General features: G+C 30.6%; 2 protein-coding genes across 3 annotated transcripts; one reads left to right on the top strand and one right to left on the bottom strand.

The window, feature by feature from the left end:
- Positions 1 to 2,547: 2,547 nt before the first annotated feature.
- Positions 2,548 to 3,576, top strand: LOC129919509 (uncharacterized). The gene is made up of 2 exons (XM_056000411.1): positions 2,548 to 2,634; positions 2,697 to 3,576. Exons 1-2 carry the CDS (start codon positions 2,618 to 2,620, stop codon positions 3,517 to 3,519), a joined length of 840 nt encoding a protein of 279 aa, XP_055856386.1. The 5' UTR covers positions 2,548 to 2,617; the 3' UTR covers positions 3,520 to 3,576.
- Positions 3,577 to 4,881: 1,305 nt separating this feature from the next.
- On the bottom strand, positions 4,882 to 16,754 carry LOC129919508 (E3 ubiquitin-protein ligase SH3RF1). Of its 2 annotated transcripts, none has more exons than XM_056000409.1 (6): positions 16,271 to 16,754; positions 16,074 to 16,182; positions 9,864 to 12,084; positions 9,645 to 9,791; positions 9,292 to 9,579; positions 4,882 to 9,200 (listed from the first exon to the last, which is right to left on the bottom strand). In XM_056000409.1, the coding sequence occupies exons 1-6, from the start codon at positions 16,382 to 16,384 to the stop codon at positions 9,026 to 9,028; spliced, it is 3,054 nt and encodes a 1,017-aa protein (XP_055856384.1). In that variant the 5' UTR covers positions 16,385 to 16,754; the 3' UTR covers positions 4,882 to 9,025. The 2 variants fall into 2 exon arrangements, with proteins under 2 accessions (XP_055856384.1, XP_055856385.1); XM_056000410.1 differs by having other exon boundaries at positions 4,882 to 9,197.
- Between the last annotated feature and the right edge of the window lie 2,784 nt (positions 16,755 to 19,538).

Below are 19,538 nucleotides of genomic sequence, written 5' to 3'. Positions count from 1 at the left end.
ACTGCCACGCCCACTTTTTTAACATGGAATTTTTTTGGTAACAACTAAGGATTTCGATGAAATTTTGAGGGTTTGGTCCCCTAGCCGAATAAAATGTTTTGGAAGTACTTTTAGAAATATCCGCCCGCAGCGTTTTTTGGGTAATTGCTTTAAAGATTTCGATGAAATTTGGAGGGTTTTTTCCTCTAGGCAAATACAACATTTTGGAAGTATTTTCTTTAACATTAGTTTTTTTTCGCGGAGACAGATTCAACAATTTCAATAAAATTTTGAGGGATGATTCCATTTTTTATGCATTGTTCTTTTTCTTTTTGTTACAATAACTTAACAAAATTTTTTAGATCATGACTTTTTTGATCATGTATTGAAACTTTTAAGTAATTTGTTAATTTGGTATCACATTATCTTTGTTTTACGTTTTTCTTTTGTTTTAATGCGACTATTGTTAACGTATAAAAATAAAATAACTCACAACAAGCAACACCATTGACCTAATGTCAATCTTATAATACATACAGTTGTGTTCAAAATAATAGTAGTGCCAGCAACAAAATAACATTTTTTATATTTACGGTGCTTCTATGGTTAAAAATTTAATTTCTTTGATGCCAAAGTTTGTAACGGTCAATTACTAAGAAATGTATCGTAGTTTTAAAATGAAAAAGAAGGTGACAAATAGTTTTTCATTGACCTTTGGTTGTTCTTTCTAATTTGACCTGTTCAAAATAATAGTAGTTAAAGTTATTTTTGAAGAATTTAAAAGCGGTTTATAACTTAGAATATTTATTTTTGGTTTAAAAGTAAGTACTCATATAATTTGAACAATTTTTCACCAAAAAACGATTTGTTTCGGTTTTATTCTATTTAAAGTTCGAAGAGCAAAACACTGCAGTTCGGATAACGGAAACTTATACGAAAGCTGCTTGAAGAAGGGAAAACCTACTTGGAAATTCAAGGTTATAATAGGATGCTCCCCTACAATGGTGGCCAATGCAATAAACTTAACGAAAGACCCGAAACGCGCGGTAGAAAAAGAAAAAAAACCGCCGTAGATGACAGGCGTATTGTCCAGATGAGCAAAGTTGAGCCTTCTGCATCGTCGTTTCAAATCCAGAAGGCTTTAAGCCTGGATTGCAGTGCTGTAAACATTCGGAGGCGACTGTTGGAGACTAATTTGTACGCTTGAAGTCCACGAAAAGTTCCGCAAAACATGTTAGAAAGCGTATCCAGTTTGTAAAAAACCACATAAACTGGCCAGCGAAGTTATGGCGTAACATATTGTTTACTGATGAGAGCAAATTTTTATCCTCTTTGGTGGTACTGGATCTCCACAATACGTCCGACGTCCAACCAATACGGAATATGTTCCAAAGTATACTACGAAAACAGTTAAACATGGAGGGTCGAAAATTTTAGTATTTTAACACATTTCTTAGTTAACAACGGAACTTTTCGTGGACTTCAAGCGTACAAATTTATCTCCAACAGTCGCCTCCGAATGTTTACAGCACTGCAATCCAGGCTTAAAGCCTTCTGGATTTGAAACGACGATGCAGAAGGCTCAACTTTGCTCATCTGGACAATACGCCTGTCATCTACGGCGGTCTTTTTTCTTTTTCTACCGCGCGTTTCGGGTCTTTCGTTAAGTTTATTGCATTGGCTACCATTGTAGAGGAGCATCCTAATATAAACTTGAATTTCCAAGTAGGTTTTCCCTTCTTCAAGCAGCTTTCGTATAAGTTTCCGTTATCCGAACTACAGTGTTTTGCTCTTCGAACTTTAAATAGATTAAAACCGAAACAAATCGTTTTTTGGTGAAAAATTGTCCAAATTATATGAGTACTTACTTTTAAACCAAAAATAAATATTCTAAGTTATAAACCGCTTTTAAATTCTAAAAAAATAACTTTAACTACTATTATTTTGAACAGGTCAAATTAGAAAGAACAACCAAAGGTCAATGAAAAACTATTTGTCACCTTCTTTTTCATTTTAAAACTACGATACATTTCTTAGTAATTGACCGTTACAAACTTTGGCATCAAAGAAATTAAATTTTTAACCATAGAAGCACCGTAAATATAAAAAATGTTATTTTGTTGCAGGCACTACTATTATTTTGAACACAGCTGTATATACCTAAGTAAAAAAAATAAAGAAGTAAAGCATCCTCTGATACAAAATAAAACAGAGACAGGGATAAAAAATAGTATTTCTTCATACTAAGCTTTGCCGACAAGGCTAAACTTGAAAAAAATATTAACTTTATGTACACCATCCACTGACCCGTAAATTAAAATTTGAACAAAAAGGGATCTCATTTCTGTAGGCATTTTCGATAATGCAGATTCCTGTAACCCTTCTATCCATTGCTGATCGTCGTAAATAAACTGGATTATAAAGTGGGAATGTGGTGTTTTGTAACCCGCGAAAAACTGATCATTGCTAACTCAAACCCACTCCAAAAAATTGCTGTTTACATTTGACTTTTTTTACTGAAAGTTATAACATTTAAAGATACCGAGCAAAGCTCGGTCACCCAGGTACTATGTATTTAACGATGATATATTCCAGTAATGTCGATCATTCGTGGGGCTCAATTTAAAGAATAAACATCATGGTTCGGCATTACTGGTAGGTCATCATATATTTTAAATTGAGTATATTTAATTCATATACAATTTGTATTCCAATAGGAAAATGTTTATTTATGTTTTCGTGTTTGGTGTGATATGTAAAGGAGACGGACTACCTGAAAAAGTTTTCATCGTATACCCATATAAAGAAGGTGATATTGTACAATCTAAACCTAAGTTTCCAGCAGAAAACTTTGAAAATAAAATTGAAAGAAAACCAAAAATGTTAGATGACGCAAAAGTTCATTTAATCTATCCAACTCATGAGGATTTTGTCATAATGACACCTGCACCGATGTACGATTCCAATGAGTCTTTATTGGAATCCACAACCATAGCAGAAAGCTCAACGGACTTTTTTAATGATTTAATAACAACTACCGAAACTATTGATGACGATTTAAGATCAGTGGATGAGAACAAAGCTGAAACAACTACTAGCGATATTGAATCAACAACAATAGATCTTATAACGACAACTGATATCCCTATACAAACAGAAACATCACCACTTCCAGAAAAAAAATTGCTTGATATCTTTGAAGAAACAGGTCCAAAGAAAACTTTGAGAAAACGCATGTTTGAAGCGACTAAATTTTCGAGAAAATATCCATCAAATTTGAAAATGAATAATGATATGAAAATACCAACGACTGAGAGTCCTTTGAATGCATTTAAAAACTGGTATAGAAAAACAAATAGACATGAAACCGTCATGGTTTTGAGTAAAACAAAAAAGCATTCAAGCAATAAAGCTAATGAAAGCACAACCGAACCAAGTTCAGTTAATACAAGTACCACGGAAAAGAAGGAAATTAAAAAGGATCAACGTTACACGAGACGTTATACGAGGACATATAAAAGAAAAACAGTTTATATATAAAATTTAAAAATGAATAAAAAAAAATAAAACACTTTGATTTTAAATCAAAAATAAAACTTCTTTCATTCGTATTAGGCATTCTACTCTAAGGCCAAATTTATTCACACTCCATTAAATTTAAAATTTGCATGCGATTTGACAGTTTTCTAATTTTTAATGGAGCCTTTAAATATAATGGAGAGTGAATAAATTGGGCCTAAGAGCTCGCGGCAGATTTTTTGATGAAAACGTTCGTCTACCGGCAAATACTGGACTTTTTATCGAGAAAAGGGTTATCAAAAGTACCAATTTTTGAAAATCGATCTAAGAGATTAACCACTTGATATAAGTGGTATACTTTCGTCCCCCTTTTCAATAGAACAAATCAAACAAAGTTTAATTCACATTTTTGATATTGTTTTTAGTTTTATTCATTTCCATTTAAAAATACCGACAACAATTTACAATTAAGTGGTTGTTTTTGCATTCATAACCATTTACTAGGTTATGCAGGCTTATTTTTGAGATTTTTGTTTTAAAGATTCCAATATTGTTTTTTTTTTTTTTTTTTTGTTAAATACTTTATTACACTGATAAGTTTTACTCAATTATTCTAGATTTATTATTTATTTTATTTTGTTTTCTTGATAGACAATTAGTTTTATTTTGTATTTTGTTATAAAGTGTAGTTAAGGTTTTGAAAAATATTTCGAACTGGATTTACGATTTTTAAAGAGTTTTTCTTTTTTTTTTTTTGTTTGTTAAATTATTTATATAATAATAATAATAGTAAATAGTAAACATTGATAATATAATTTAATGTAGCTAACTACATTATAATATATTTATATATGCACTTAAATTAAACATTCTTTGTGTGTTTCTTTATTCTTCAGCTATTTTTAACTTTCATTTTTAAATTTATTTATTTATTATAAAAAAAAAAAACATTGAAAAAACATTTTATGTTTATTTTATCGAATAGATTTTGTATTAATTTGCTATTGAATTATTGTGAACACATTTTAATAGTAATTATTTATGTATTTAATTTAATTTATTTTGTTTTTTTTTTTGTATTTTTTTGTTTATATGTTGTATATATATTTATGTATAAACAATTCAGAATGTTTCATTTATATTTTGTTCAAATTTGTGCTTTTAAGTCTTTATTAGTTATGTTTCTTTATCTTTCTGTTTTTATTAGTAAACAAATTAAAAAAATCTTAAGCTATTGTTACAAATTAAAAAAAAAATATTTAAAAAATATGATTTAAGTATAAAACTTATCAACTAAAAAATAATACATAACTATTTATTTTTTTTTTTATTTTAAATGAAAAAAAAAGTTAAAAATCGTTGTAAATAATATTAAAACTAAAATAAAAAAAAAAAACAAACCATAGATATTTTTTTCTTTTGTTTTTACTAATTAGGCAAATATTTTGTAAATATATTTATATATAATATAAAAGATCACATGTTGTCAATTTTTGTTTTGTTTTTGTTATGTTATATTTTTTTTTATATTCAAGTCTAAAATTCTTCCAAATTTATAAAACATTTTTTTTTAATTTTTAACAGTAGACTACACTTGGTTGGGATGAGATTTCATTTTTGTTTTAAGCTACATACAACACAAAAAAGAACAATCAATCATTCAGTCGGTACAGCTCAATCCAGCAAGAATGAAGCGAGATTTTGTGGTCTAAGATACGTCATGAGCAGTATCGTGCAATGTTCTAACACGTAACTGCCAGTATCAATCGATTTAAACGATCTTATGTGGGTACGATTATATTGAAAACAATCATTTAAACCAAGTTGAAACTATCAATACTACATTGTAAGACCCCTGAATAGTGTTTTAGTTGCGATAGCGTCCTCTAATCAAGTGGTAAGGAATGCACAGCAGGAATTATGAGTGTTATGATTAGCATAAAAGTAAAAAATTGCATTAAAATAAATAAAAAGTTCCCACTAAATGAGTAAATAATTTATGAATCATTTAATACAATGATCGGATTTACTGTGTATTCAATGTTATATTGTTTTTTTATACCGCTTTAAGTAAGCGGAATTGTTAGTTGAGTTTGGATATTTGTTTTTTACTTTTAACAAATATTCTCAATTTCGAATTGAAATAATCATATTGGTTTCCATAGAACAAAACAAAGTGACTCGTTAAATTTTGTGTTATCATTTAATTGAGTAAATAAAAGAAAAATAAGTGTAGGCACACTTACTAATTAGATCCTCTTCTGAACATAAGTTTAGCTGGTCTACGTTGAACACGGGCAATATGAAGCCGTATTTGAAAATAAGCAGTACATATGTATACCTACTTATATTTGACATGAAAGCACGAGAGGACAGTTCCTGATGTTGGAAAGAAATTTCCTCAAATCTTTTCAGAAGGAATTCAATTTAAGGAGAATTAACGGACATTTCATTCAAAAATAATGAAGAAGCGTTAGTTTTTATTCTACAGAAATAATCTTCTTTTTTTCTCTGAGCTAAGAATTGTAGATCCCATTTTCCCTTTTACTCCTAGTAATGCGTTAATACTCTATCAGTTACGTCGAATTCGTTTCAACATTATTTCACGTAAGATTCAAAGAAATTGACTTGCGATAACCGTGTTCGTCTGTTTAGCATTGACCTTCGGAAAAAAATTAAAACTAGAATTAAATTCAAAACTGGGCACATTATGAACAAGAAAAAGGCTTTTTCTCGAATTTTGTTGGCAAAAGATGCATCTAAAGAAAAATATCTTTTTTTTGTAGGTGACTCGCTGTAGTAGAGCATTAGAAAGAACAATGACGTACCATTTGTGTTTGCAAAACTTTGACAAATGAATTTGATTTAAGAATTAATATATAGTTGTTATTTTATCATTTGTATCTACTGTATTTTTATTTTTAATTCATTTTACATTATATTATATAGCATAAATGGCATTTCAAAAAACGTTGCTAATTTTAATGTTATTTTTTATACTAACTAATAAACGAGATAGTATTACTTTTTTTTAATTTTCTAACTAATAACATAATAATGTTTTTTTTAATATTTAAGTTTTGTTTGTTCTCTGTTTTTTTCATATCTATGTAAATGTTACTAATTTAAATTTTATCTTTATTCTTATAAATAAATGTTGTGCTTAAAACTAAAATAATAAAAATTAAAAAAAAAATATTCAAAAAGATTCTTTTAAAGAATATTGCAATAAGAATTTGTTTTGTTTTTATTTTATTTTTTTTAATCACTATGAGGGTATAATGTCAATAGAGATTTTTTATGTTAACTTTTTATTTTTTATTGAATTAAAAATAACAAAAAATGAAAATTTAGACAAAAAATAATAAATAAATAAATTTCGGGGCAGTTTATTAAAAAAAATGGTTGTTATTAAGGCAATGTTGTCTAAATGCTTTGGTTTGTTGATTGGTTTGAAATTTGATGGGAAACATTTTTTTAAGTTATTATGAGCAAGACGTTTATATTTAAATTTTGTGTTGAAGGAATTGAATTTAATGTCATGTCTAGAGCTAACTGAAACAAAATAGGAATACCTACTTACTTACAAGTGAAATATGTTTATGTTATGGGGTTTTCGTTTGGTACAAAAATCAATTTATTTTTTGATTTAGATCTGTCAAAAAACTGATTTTGACAATTTTTGCCTTCGTTTGGCCAAAAAAAAATTGATTTATTTTTTGATCTTAGATCAATTTTCCACATCTGGATTTTTCGGCAGATTTACCACTCTTTTACTAATACCACTATGCATTACTATTTTCATCAATCAGTTTGACAAGTTTTTGTTTGACAATAATTTGTTTCGATTTTAAGAAAGAATTAAAATAGTTTTGAATTCAAATGGTAGTAATTTTAAGTGAATTAATTTATTCGCCCAGCTCATTTTCGGATAAAAAAAACTACGGTCAAATCAAAATTTGACAACTGCGATCGCTGCCTGGTTCATAGACACAAATACACACCAATACTATTGCAAATAAAAATTAATCTGAAAACGTATTTGTTTCGTATATAAATTTACCAAACGAAAACCCCATTACTTTATTATCAACGTGGTGGAATAATTAGATAATATTGTTCGATTGCGTTTGTAAACATCAAAACTATTATTTCTAAAATAAAATGAACTCGAGTAATATGCATTGATGTCAATCGCCCTATCAAAGAATTTTTTACATACAACTAAATAATAATTAAAAGTTGTTCCAGAAAAAGAAAATAATTTCGTGGACTAAAGCATTAGGTTTAAAAATAGTTTTAATTTAAATGTGGTAGCAATGAATCCAGATTTAAGGCCTACAAAAAATTAAACTTGATTTATTAATAACACTGGTCGTCAACGTCAAATAGTAAATAGAGCTTGAACCAAATCCTACTTTTACTGGCACATCACGTTTTTAAAATACTTGAATATTAAAAGATCAAAAATGCGTTTTTAGATTTTTTTTTGCAAAACTACTTACATGCAATCTCAAAACGTCATAATGAAGCGTCCTTAGGGTGACCAGCGCCGTGAATCGTCCTAAATGTATTTATATTTTTTTTTTTTTCAAAATTAGATTTTTCTCAAAAATATTGGAAAAAGAAATTTATTATGTATTTTGATTGTTTTTTTTTTTTTTCACTAGACTAGACGTGATGGAAGAAATCTTTAAACAGTTTTCAATTCAGGACACTAAATACAATTAAAATCTCCTAACAAAGTTCTTGCTTCCTTTTTTTTTGTTTCTTGCCGACCTATTATATGACGAGTTCATGTTCTGTAACTTTATCACTGACGATAATCATTTTTAATTTACATAATTTTTAAGTTTTTGATGTTACCACAATTTCGAAATGACTTAAACAAAGTGTATGTTTCTGCATTCCTGACAACTTTTCTCGTTAAATAATTTTTTTCGAAAACGAGATTTTTTAGCCTTTTTTTCGGGGGAAAAGTTTTCCGGTGAAACCAAAAACAGGCATTATCTATTTAAGAAAAATTGAAGCATGTGAAGAGCATATGATACTAAATTTCTATCCATTCAGAACTTTTCTATTGCCTCTATATCACTCATTCTGTCCACTGTCACCTCTGTTTCACTTCAATCAACAGTTTGTTCCGAATGGTTACGGAAAAATACAAGTTTTTGGTGTTTGATAAAAAAAAATTCTTCTTTATAACAGCATTTTTATTGGCTCTCACAAAAATGCATAGTTTCAGTTTGTTTTTATTTAAAAATAAAAATTACTTAAATCTCAACTTTTTCACTTGTAAGTTTTGATTTGATAGTAATGGGATTTGTATATATTTTGACTTTCGAGAATATAATATGTTTAACATATTATTTTTTTTATCTATGATAGATGGGATATAAATATTTGAAAAAAAAAGTTATGTAACAATTTAAAGCAGTTTTCATATGAAATTGAAAAACTTAATAAGATAAAAAAAAATTGAATAAATGTTCAAACAAAATAAAAAAAAATATTTTTAAAAGTTAACTTATATATCAGGTTCAACAAAGGAAGCTGGAAACAGTCCCGATTTATTTGTCCGAGAATGTGTTCCTTTGTACCAGCCATTCTTTTGTTTTCTATGCACATAAACAATATCCCCAACATTCAGTTCTAGTTCGAGTTCACTATTTGGCGGATACGATACAATACATCGGAACCTGCTACAAAAACAATTCAGTCACGAGAATAAGATTTCATTTCATAATAAAAATTAATTTAAACGAAATTCCCAAAACCAAAATTAAGACTTACCTTTCTCGAACGTGTGAAGAACCTTTAGCGGCTCCTCCTCCTCCCCCACCACCTCCGCCGCCTGGTGAATTATTGGTCAATTGGGTTGAAATTGTATTCGCATCAAGACTCTGTGATTTTCTATGATGAATCACTACAGGCAGTTGAGCGGCGGATGTGGATACTGATTGTTGACACTTATTCAAAAGTATATTATTCGATGGGTTATTGGATGAAGTGCTTATTAGTAAAGATGTGCCGCCACCAGGTGCTGCCAGTCGAAATGTACCATCTACATGTTGCCGCAGGCTTTTGAAAGAAAACAAAAAAAATTAAAAACAAATCATATTAAAACAAAATATTTAAAAACTCACCCCTGTAACTGTGGTCGTTCTTTGTTGCCTTTAAGCCTCTGCGATCCAAATGACGATTGATTTAAATCATTAGAAATATACCCACCACCACCATTATTCAAATCAACTGGCAGACTTTGCAAAAGCTGGCTTGGACAAGAACCAGATCTAAAAAAAAAAAAAAATTAAAACCAAATCAATCAAAATACAATCCATCAATCCAAGACAATTTATTCTTACCTAACATGAACAGGATGCAATGTAACATTGCTATTTGTTACACGATCATTTGATGTGTTTGAAGGTGGTGGGGGTAGTTGTGTCGGTGCTTGTTGAGGTACTGCAGCAGTTTGTTGTTGGTTAGTTGGTGCTACAGTATCCTCAAAGGATGGATTATCCATGGAATATGTATTGACTGTTTGATTGTTAGTCACATGATTCGAACTTGGCGATTTGGAACGTTTTATATTGGTAAGTCTCTTCATCAAGCTTACAGCTGACGATGAAGACGATGGGTTGTGTTGTTGGTCTTTTTGTTTGTCTTTTTCTTGTCCACTGTGTTTATCTTTCGAGTCTTTGTTGGCTAGTCTTTTTCCTGTTTGCGATGCTGCTTGGACTGCAGCATGTTGTTGCTGTTGCGTTTGTTGTTGTTGTCCGTTTAGTGATTTTCGACCAAAAAATGATTCCATATGATGGCCTAATGGTTTTGTCCAAGCCGAAGAAGACGATGCAGTTGACGGGCCACCTCCTGCACTGCGTGGTGGCAGCTCGGGCGGTTGATGAGGTACACTCGACATCTGACATAGTCGAATATTAATGTTCTCCAGAATGTTTATCGGATTCGGTGCAGCTGAGTTATTTGTCATCTGATTTGTATTTGGACTTTGAATTTGTGGCGATGCTGGTTGGCTGTTTTGAACGAATTTCCATTGATGCATCAATTGTTGTTGATCGCGACTTCGCAAAGGGGTCACATAATTGCCGGGAAAAACACCTGACATATCCTGCCAGTTTTTGCCTTTGAACCATCCATCCAAGCATCTTTCAGTCACAATATACACACAGCCTTTTTTAAGTTCGAGTTCATCAGTTTTCCTAGGTTTATATGGATACAATGCCAGATAGCCCCAAGGTAATGAGGGTGGAACATTCTGTTGACCTCCAGTCTTTAGGACGTTAACCCGACTTTGTGTTGGAGCTGAATTCTGTTCGCGCATTGTAGATCCAAGAGAATTTAAACCTCTTGAAGATGTGCTTGCACTTTGAGCAGCTTGTCCTCCACTTTGCATTTGATTCGAGCCGCTCTCTTGACCTCCGGTCGATGAAACTGGAACACTTAGTATCTCCGCCGAATGTCGATTCGATTGAATTATGCTAAGACCTACTCCCGAAGTTAGTGCGTTCAATGAATGTCGCTTCTCCTTGTAATCCCTATACTTGACAGCTGGATTGTTTTGAGGCGATGTAGGATTTGATCCGGGACTACTTGGAATCGAATTCGAACTCGAATTACTGCTACAAGTCGAATTTGGACTTGTTGTCGTAACTGTGGATGAACTGCTGGTCGAATCATTTGCACTCGAATCGAATGGTATTGGAGGAAGATTTCTGGGAGTTGCATTGGGCATATGTTGCTGATGGTTGTTTGTCGGTTGAACCTGGAGACTACCATCGAGTAGTTGTTCAGCCAAGGCATTCATTTCGACAAATGCAATTGGAAAAATTCCAATACAAGATCCGATTCGACCCTCAGCCCAATTATGATCAACTCGTCGGAGGACATGAATCATTGTGCCTCTTTTGAAATTAAGGCAACCTTCTTCTTCGTTTGGTCCCATTTTGAAGTCATACAGTGCAATGCATTGTGGCACAGGCAAGGGTACAATTACTTGGACATAGTTAAGAGGGAATGTTCCTTCGCGACCATTTAGTTCTCCAACAAACCAATTAGCATCGACTTTTCTTCGAAGAAGAATCACATCGCCTTTCTTGAAGGACAAGTCGTTGGGTTCTTTCGATTGGAAATCATAAAGAGCAAAAACACGTGGCACATATCCTCGTTCATTATTAGCATTTGATGGATTTTGTGTGGGCTGTGTGTTTTGTTGTTGTTGCTGATGTTGTTGATGTTGATGGTGCTGTTGTGGATTTGGTGGAAATGATTGATGTAGCTGTTGTTGTTGGTGCATTTCATTGATGTTGATATTTTTATTGTGTGGGTGGGTGGGTGCTGATTGTATCATCTGATCGGTAACTGGGCATTTTACGAATTTATCTTTTTGTGTTGGATTAAGATTTGGAACGCGTTGTTCTGCAATATTCATTATGGTCATACCACCAACAGGACCTCCACCAACAAGAGCATTTATTACTTGTCCTCCTTCAGGATGTAACATGGGTGTGTTCATGATTTTAGGAGATTTATTTAAATTGTGCTGATTGGCTGCTGCGTTTTTCATACCTGTTGCAGGGGAAAATAAAATGAGTGTTTAGGAAAAAAGATTTGCAAAAGTCACAGAACGAGAAATTATTAATTTGGTGAATTTTCTCGAAATAAAATCAAACCAAGTGGCAAATTCATGCAATCACATACACTAAACATGTTGAAAAGAGAGCTATTGTATGAAGAACTATCTTACTAAGCACAAAGAACATCAATAGGTCGCAGTGCATCTTAAAACTCCAATATCATTCATTTACCTAACAAAATTGAGTTTTTGAGTATGAGTTTTGATTATTATTTCTGTTATTTTTATGGTTTGAGTAGTCAATTTAAGTCACAAAATAAATATTTCTTTTTCCTTCTCATGAATAAAATTTGTTTAGTCCATTTGCGATCTATCTTGACGAACTCACAAAATAATCGTAAGGAAAGGGAGCCCTAAAAAATAGCCGTATCCACTAAGAATCCCAATCCGAGATAGTAGACGTCACTATAAACCACAATCTGAGAGAGCATATATGAGTCACTTTACACAAATTAAAGTCACTTTAACTACTGAAGACCTGGGACTGGGACTCTAATATCACTTCTGAATCTTTAATTCTTTGAAAAATGGAGAACTACTTCGTACACCAGATTGGTACTTTTCTAACTCAAGCACAACTCGATTTGTACTGGATTTTATACGGTGTGTAAAGGATTATTTCATTATTTATTTGTTCGTTTACAGACAACTTTTTCTAAACTTATACGTTTTTGGCCCTTCCACAAAAAAGGTTTATTCATAGTAAATAAATGTAATCGTTTTTTGTTCTTGACAGCATAAATTTTGTACTCAACAAAATACTGTGACACCATAAAACATGGCTATCAGTGCATTTTACACATTAGCCCTTAGTACAAACGATACAGTTTACGAAGTTTTTTGGCAGCAGAAGATATATGTAGTTTTTCAGTTCGATAAAAACTTTAAGAGCTTGCAAACTTTATTTCCTCAAAAATAATTAAAAAAGTAGGTTTTTTGGGCTAATAAGAAAAAGTTTAAATTTTCAAAATGCTTCAATGATTTTTAATACGATAATTCTACCTTATTTCGATTATTGTGCTTTAAAAATTCAGACGGTATCGTGTTCAGCGCAAGGCCCTGAACTTAATCTGGCTGAAAACCTATTAAAAGTTTTGAAGAATTTGTTAGGAAAGTAAGAAAACCCAAAATTCAAGAAAATTGCAATTGTATTAAACTGAAATACAACCGAATTTCCAAATTGTTTTTTCACAATTTTATAGATCTTATCTTGAGGCAATGATAAAAGTGATAAAAATGAATTCTAATGAACTAAATACATACAGAATTGGTCAAGTACAAAAATCAAATTGACACCCTCCATTTTTATACAGTGAAGAATTTTTAAAAAATTCGATCGTAATTATGTAAAAAAAACACTAAAAATTTGATCACTCTTGCTCGTCACTGTATATCTACTCTTATTAGACACCCTATATTTTTATCAATGTTCTGCATTCCACGTGCAGATCTGAAATTCGCTTAATTTGGATCATATTCGAGGCATGTAGTTGATTGTTAATAAACTGTTACTCTCATGTAGGGAAATCACCCCACCGGCAGTAGCTACCAACATGGGCAACCGGGTCCTTTAATGACTCTAAGGCCCAATTTATTCACTCTCCATTAAATTTAAAGTCGCCATTAAAAATGGGAAATTTTAAAATTCGTATGCGATTTGACAGATTTTAAATTTTTAATGGTGCCTTTAAATTTAATGGAGAGTGAATAAATTGGGCCTAAGAGTAAAATATTTTTAAAGATCTTTGCTCTGAATATATCGAAATAACTGATAACACTGGTCAACAAAATTAAACTTTTTTTTTGTTACAGAAACCAAGGTATACTTTTCTATAGGATTTTGGTGTGCTGAGCTCAAATCCGAAGTCAAAAAAATTCTATCACATCACGTTTTTGAGATAATCCCGTTAAAAAATCGAAAATGCCGCTTATTACCAGTTTTCGAGATTATTTCTTAGCTTTTGGTTATTTGTTTTAAATAAATTTGTAACGGTTTCTAGTAGAACTAAATGTTGTCTTTCTAAATCCGTTTAAATCTTTTAAAAATCTCTTATCGTCTTTGAGAAATCTGAAATTGAAATCAACGTGTTTGGTATATCTCATGTTTATTTACTTTTAATAGCGAATCTCAAAAAGTTCTTTGCCAATCGCTTTCAAAATTTGACACAACGTTCCATTTAGAATCATGCAAGTTTTTATATTTTCGAAGGTGGTGAATCGCAGTGAGATACATCAAAGCGTGACCGTGTCAGATACTTATACTAAATAATTACTAGTGAGAAAAATATAATTTTTTTCTGGTTAAAAATAAGATAAGAACTTACTGGAATGTAAATGAAACGTTGTGTCAAAATTTGAAAGCGATTGGCAAAGAACATTTCGAGATTTACTATTAAAAGCAAATAAATATGAGATATACCAAACACGTTGATTTCAATTTCAGATTTCTCAAAGAAGATAAGAGATTTTTAAAAGATTTAAACGGATTTAGAAAGACAAGATTTAGTTCTATTAGAAACCGTTACAAATTTATTTAAAACAAATAACGAAAAGCTAAGAAATAATCTCGGAAACTGGTAAAAAAAGCGGCATTTTCGATTTTCTAACGGGATTATCTCAAAAACGTGATGTGGTAGATTTGTTCTGACTTCGGATTCGAGCTCAGCACCCAAAAAACATATAGAAAAGTATATCTTGGTGTCTGTAACAAAAACCTTGTTGACCAGTGTAATTACTTTCATAATCTTGTTTTTCTTTGGCTTTTTTAATTTATTTGTTATTTTGATAAAATAAAGTTCCCCTAAAGAAGACAGCAACCAGTGTCGAAACGTCGGGAAAAGCTAATGGTTACTTAATTGTTTCAATTAATTGCCATTGCGATCAAAAAAGCCAAAGGAAAACAAGATTTTAATCGCCTCTCCCTTTTTCGATTATAAACTCTAAATTGGTCAATAAATCATTTTTATATCATAATTCCTTTCACCAAGTATTAAATTGGAATTAGTGACGTTACTGTTTATTCCATGAATGAGTGAGTTTTAAATTATATGCTTAATCCTGCAGTAATCATTTTTCTAGTATAAAAATGAGTGACAATGGTTAAACTTATTAACCATTACAAGATGAATTATCTCATCGAATAGACCGCTTTATTGGAATTTGTTGTAATAATGTATCAATAAATGAATTATGACACGTTGAAATAAATTCAATAAAATATCATTTGCGCTAAGCTTATTTGCATGTCCAAAAATGGTTAGGAATTTCTAACTAGAATTTAAATAAAATGCAAATAAGTTCTTTTCATAACTTAAATGAACCTTCATCAACCATTGCCATTCTAGTTACATTCTTGCACAAGTGTTAGGATCAAAATCCTTTTTTTTAATGAGGCCCTTCCCAATTAAGTCACGCTACTAAAGGTGTGGACGTGAAATGCGTTTTTTTCTTTTCATCCACCCCGCACCCATCCATCACGTCATCGACATTAAAAGAAAAAGATTTATTTTAACAATTTAAAGTAAATTATTTAAATTATTATACCCTAAGTTTTTAAAAGAATGTTCTTTTAACCAAAAACGAAAAGATAGATTCTATTTCAAAGGTATAAGAAAGAAAATATTTCTTGTCATAGAAATTGATTGACTTGTTGATTGAAACCCAATGCCAGTTCCATACTTAGAAATTATACTTCATTCCAGTTGACTAAAAAAGCAAAAGTTTATATACAAAATAAAAAATCTAAGAATAGATGCAATTTTTACGTAGGACGGACGTGTTGCACTCATAAATAAAAAAAAATTCCATCATCCCACTTTTTCATTCAAGACTCTTGTCAACAAAAAAAAACCTATATTAAATTTTTGTATACACAAATGACGATTCTATAAAAAAAGAAAAATATCTTTTGATAATATCTTACCTTCCAAAATTCTCATAAGCAATACATTGGGTGGCAACTCATCTATTTTTATATCAACTAACACGCGACATTCCGGACATCGGAGTTCCTGTCGACTAGCGACAATCACCTACAAAAAAAAAAAAAAATTAAGTTACAAAACAAAAAAGATATAGAAAATACAACAATCAAGTCTTCTTGAAATAGAGCGAGCTCACCTCAAGGCATTTTCGACAGAAGGTATGTTGACAAGGCAAAACCTTGGAGGACGTATCCAGGCGATCCAAACAAACTGAACATTCTAATAGATCATTTAATGTCCTCTCATCCATTTTGAATTAAATTTAATTTATTTAATAAATTCCAATAGCAAAAACTAATAGCATAAAAGCACAAGTGCACATGGAAACAACAAAAAAAAAAATAAAGTAGAAGAATGCAAGTGAGGTTTGGTTTGGTAGATGGTTTGGTAGTTAAGAAAAAAAAAAAAAAAACAACTGGAAGAAAATATGGTCAGAATATTTCTTTGATTTCACTCGTTATTCCAATGCACAATAAACTTTTATTCTTTGCGATGGTATTTGCGATATATTAACGCACAAAATGTCACATTTTTTATATGATTTTTAAACATTTTAAATGGTTTAAATGTTAAAAAATAATTTCACAGTGCGAAGGCAGAACAGGAAGCCATTACAAAAATTTGCATCGAATTAGAAAAAAAAAATACCATTTGTATCAAGTTTTTTAATATTTTTTTCTCGATTTTGAATAGGTCATAGTTGTTAAATTAGTTCACAATAGTTTTGAAATATTTATTGGGCATAGTTAACATTTGCATGATTTTATTTTTTACATTCGTTTTCACTTGAAAATATAATTGTGATTTATACGAAGCGATTTTTGAATTTAAGCTACAATTCATGATCTTTTCTTCTACTCGAGGAGATAGGAGTATGTAGTTGTTGTACTAAATTTTTAATCATGAGTAAACTACCACCACCAATGGAACAGGGGTAATGTTAATAGGGGTATTCATGATCTGGTGCAACAGGCCTAGTAAAAATTTAACAGTCATATTTATAAAAGAATTTTAAAGGTTGTTTAACGTTAAACAACCTCTAAATAGCTTTTAAGTACAAAATGTGTATTTATAAAGAATTTACACATTTAAGCAACGTTGCTTAACGATTGCTTAACTTAAACGCCATTCACCGCGTTTAGAGCTTGCTTAGAGCCATTTTAAGATTGATTTGACCACATATGAATTATTACTAAGACCGTGAGCTCAGTATCATGTTATTAATTTATCTAGGGTGTGGGGTGAAGACTTCATTTTGGTTTGAAATGAAATTATTCCCTAAAAGGAGCTTGAATTTTAAATTCAAATCAAAGAATTAAAGAATGTTAAAAAAAATTAAAATGGCTAGTACAAATGAAAAAAATCAATGCTGTCTGGCTTTGCTCTGTGCATTTTATTAAGGAATCCGACGAAAGCGAACTCATCGTCAACGACCTAATCTTTTTTTTTTTTTGCGCAGTCAAGGTTAAGAATTTTTGTTTACAAAAATACATACCCTCAAGTTGTCAAAAACCACGTGATGTTTCTAAAATGTAATAGTATTTTATACTATATTAGTCAATTCCCCTTCATTTTTTGACACAACTATCGTTTAGTTAATCATCTGTGGAAATTCGATTATAAATACAAATTTAAGCAACGTTGCTTAAAGGCGAATTAAATATTTAAGCAAGCTTTACTAAACAACATTTGAGAACCAATTTAAGCAAATCTAATAAATACCGCTGTAAAATTTTATTTTTTTACAATAGATCGTGAACGCCCCTCTTCTTATCTATAGTAAATATTAGGTGTGTTTTTTGTTTATCTATATAGATTTTGTGCAAATAAAAAAGACATCGGGATTTTTGAATTCCATGCAAACATTTGGCAACACTGTACATATATTTTGGCAGCTGTCTGTCAAAAATGTTGCTTTTGTTTTTTTTTTTTATTTTAACTCCGAAGTGGGAAGGCCATTACATCCATGTTGGATGCAAAGAAAAATTTTCATATCGCCATGGCATTTTGGATTCAAAAAATTTTTTTTTTCACAAAAACCAAAAATTATCTGTATATTCTTATGTCGAATTCCTTTCAATTTTTTGAATCGCCTCAAAAAAATCGAATTTTTGGTGTTAAAAAGGAACATGAAAACAGACCGAATTCTTTTTGCGATTGTATGTGTGTCATTTGACAACAATTTTTACACGAACGTCAAGCTGAAACCAAAACAATTTCTGCAAAATAAAACCAGAGATTCCTTTGATCAATAATTTTATTTATTTTCTTCGGTAATATAGATTTATTTTAATCAGAATCAAAGGGAAATTGCAGTTATTATTAAGATCTGAGTGAAGATGAAGTAGAAGGTTATTATTTTGGCCGTATGCTGTGGTTTTACAGAGAAAAAATTTTCTGACGACAATTACGAGAAGAAAAGTCACAGTAATTTGACTTTTTCACAAGAACTATGCCAGGAAAAAATATATTTTGATCGCACATTGTTTTTTTTTTATTTATTTCATATTTTTCCGCAATAAAAATACGATATTCAATTAAAATTTACTCTTTATTTGAAGTTGGTGTTCTCAAATAAACAAACAATACGAAGAAAACTTTCAGCTTGACGTTTGAGAAATGTCAAATGTTCCAAGTGTGTGTGCAAATCCGTGTAAATCTCTCAAAAAAGAAGGATTAAAAAAAATTCGAATTCTGCTTCGTTTGAGGCGAATTTTTTTTCTATGGAACATGATTTTCAGAAAAAATTCGCTTCGAGATCGCCGAAAATTCGATTTTTCAATTGAAAGGAATTCGACATTAGCTACATTTTAAGACCATGACCATTAACATTAGTTGCGTCGTTCTTGTATTATAAGCGTTTGAAGGTAGCCATATTGAATTTTTTTTCGATTTTTTAAAAATCAAATGTGGAAACTTTTTTATTTTTTTTTTTAATTTTTCGAAAAAAACTTTGGTAATTTTATATACATATGTTGAAAAATCTTATCAGGATCCATTTAAGACTTTTATCTGAAAAATGCATTGCGTATATCTCGAGATATTAACATTTCAATGGAACCATGTCAAACAAATTTTTGATTTTTTTTTTCTATGAGAGTTTTTTTCAAACCTCGTTTTCTCCGCTTTTTTTTTTTGTTAATATTTTCAGATATTTTTGTATGAACACAACAATAAACCTACCTTGGCAATACTGTTTTTTATCGAGAGAAAGTAAAATCTGGATAATTAGGTGTGTTTTTTTGTTTATCTATATAGATTTTGTGCAAAAAAACGACATCGGGATTTTTGAAATCTATGTAAACATTTGGCACCACTGTACATACACTTTGGCAGCTGTCTGTCAAAAATGTTGCTTATGTGTTTTTTTTTTTTATTTTAACTCCGAAGTGGAAAGGCCATTA

Source organism: Episyrphus balteatus, chromosome 4 (assembly GCF_945859705.1).
Source record: "Episyrphus balteatus chromosome 4, idEpiBalt1.1, whole genome shotgun sequence".
Classification (NCBI taxonomy): Eukaryota; Metazoa; Arthropoda; class Insecta; order Diptera; family Syrphidae; genus Episyrphus; species Episyrphus balteatus.
The sequence above is the reverse complement of the archived record's forward strand: the minus strand, read 5'-3'. Positions and strand labels throughout refer to the sequence as shown.

What these genes read in the sequence shown, in the direction of transcription:
- LOC129919508 (XM_056000409.1), bottom strand. Translation starts at nt 16,384, where the DNA reads ATGGATGAGAGGACATTAAATGATCTATTAGAATGTTCAGTTTGTTTG. An exon ending in GAACGACCACAGTTACAGGG is followed by an intron (nt 9,580 to 9,644) that starts GTGAGTTTTTAA and finishes TTCTTTCAAAAG; the next exon opens with CCTGCGGCAACATGTAGATG. An exon ending in TCTTCACACGTTCGAGAAAG is followed by an intron (nt 9,201 to 9,291) that starts GTAAGTCTTAAT and finishes TTGTTTTTGTAG; the next exon opens with CAGGTTCCGATGTATTGTAT.